We start from the raw sequence: 1,404 nt of genomic DNA on the forward strand, positions 1-1,404 counted from the left end.
GACATGACAAGCTCTTCAGCTCCCGGTATAACGTGGACTGATGCACTTCATTATTTTCATTTATCTATTTCTTTACTATTCTTTTATTACTTTTTTCTTTTTACTTCTAGCTAGGATTATCCTCAGTCTAAGAAAAAAGTCATACTATAAGGCTTGTCAAAATATCTTTTTGCAATATCAATGAATGGTCTATACTCTATGATTTAGTACTTGACATGAAGTAAATATAGTGATAACACTTATAAATAAAGATACAAGAAATATTTCTTAAAATATATAATGCCTTTGATATGGTCTGAAGCTACTTTATTCGGGAAGTTGAAGGATGTAAAGCTATTTCTTGAACCCTTGATTTAAGAATATAATGTGTGTCACATACGCTAGTTTCTAAATATTTATACACTGATAATCACTACATCTGCCTAAAAGCAACCTACTTATTTATGGCAGCCTGCTTTTTCTCTCATACACACACACACAAAAGAAAAATGATAGTAAAGATTAAAAATAATTTCTAAAGAGGAGAATAGAAAGTAAAAACTAATATAACTTAACTTCTATTCCTTAAATCTAATATCCAACATTATTCTTAAAACTCACTATCTGGAGACTTGCCTCACTACTCTCTTCTTCACTTTCCGATTCCTGTTTCTTCCGTCCCTTTGGCTTTCTACCTCGATTAGACTTGGTTTTTCTTTGAGGTTCAGGCTCCGGCTCTTCCTCTTCCTCTTCTTCAATAAGGGCAAACAAATCACAATATTTTTTCTTCTGCGTTTCAGTACACTGATTTTGGGCTGTTTGCAGTGTGTCCTGCATGGTAGTTAATGCAAAAAATGTTGTTTGACCGCATGCTGTCCGCAAATGGTTCAAATGTGATAACACTTGGTCCAATGGGACTGCACTGGCTTTTGTACTTTGGTTACGTTTCCGTTTGTTTGGTGATGGCTGCGGTTTGTTGTTGACAACATCATTGATAAGCTTTGCCATCTTGTCTTCATAGCGTTGAACCCAATACTGCAGGATGGTAGCCACTGTTGGGTCCTCCAGCCTGCATTCTCTTTGAAGCAGTGTTCTTAGCAGGACCTCTGATGGACTGCAAAATAAAAAATTATTAATATTTAACCATCTATTTATCCTTCTCATTTCAGAAAATATTTTCATTCTTCCACATCCCTAACTGGTCCACACTTGTATATCAAAAGACACAAAACTTACGATTCTCTTCGTAGCATCATGAGGATATTAGAAAGTGCCTCCCCATGGGTGTTCGTGACAACAGCAGAATGTGAGGTAAACTTGAGCTTCGGCATCACAGACAAGCAACAGTCGACAGGGATCTCATGAGCCTTGGCGAGTTGCCACAAAAAGAGTTGTTCTACCGTCTCCCACTGCAAACTTTTTTCT

At 36.7% G+C, this 1,404-nt stretch overlaps 1 protein-coding gene across 1 annotated transcript in view; it reads right to left on the reverse strand.

Moving 5' to 3' along the window:
• Positions 1-1,404, reverse strand: part of LOC119585411 (integrator complex subunit 3-like) — a 12,539-nt gene that overhangs the window by 789 nt on the left and 10,346 nt on the right. The window contains exons 6-7 of the mRNA XM_037934074.1: positions 1,216-1,404; positions 601-1,093 (exon numbers count right to left, since the gene is read on the reverse strand). The exon at positions 1,216-1,404 is cut by the window's right edge and continues 1 nt beyond it. Of these exons, the coding sequence (XP_037790002.1) occupies positions 601-1,093; positions 1,216-1,404 (682 nt within the window). The remainder of the gene's footprint in view (positions 1-600; positions 1,094-1,215) is intronic.

This window comes from Penaeus monodon, chromosome 19 (genome assembly GCF_015228065.2).
Source record: "Penaeus monodon isolate SGIC_2016 chromosome 19, NSTDA_Pmon_1, whole genome shotgun sequence".
NCBI lineage: Eukaryota > Metazoa > Arthropoda > Malacostraca > Decapoda > Penaeidae > Penaeus > Penaeus monodon.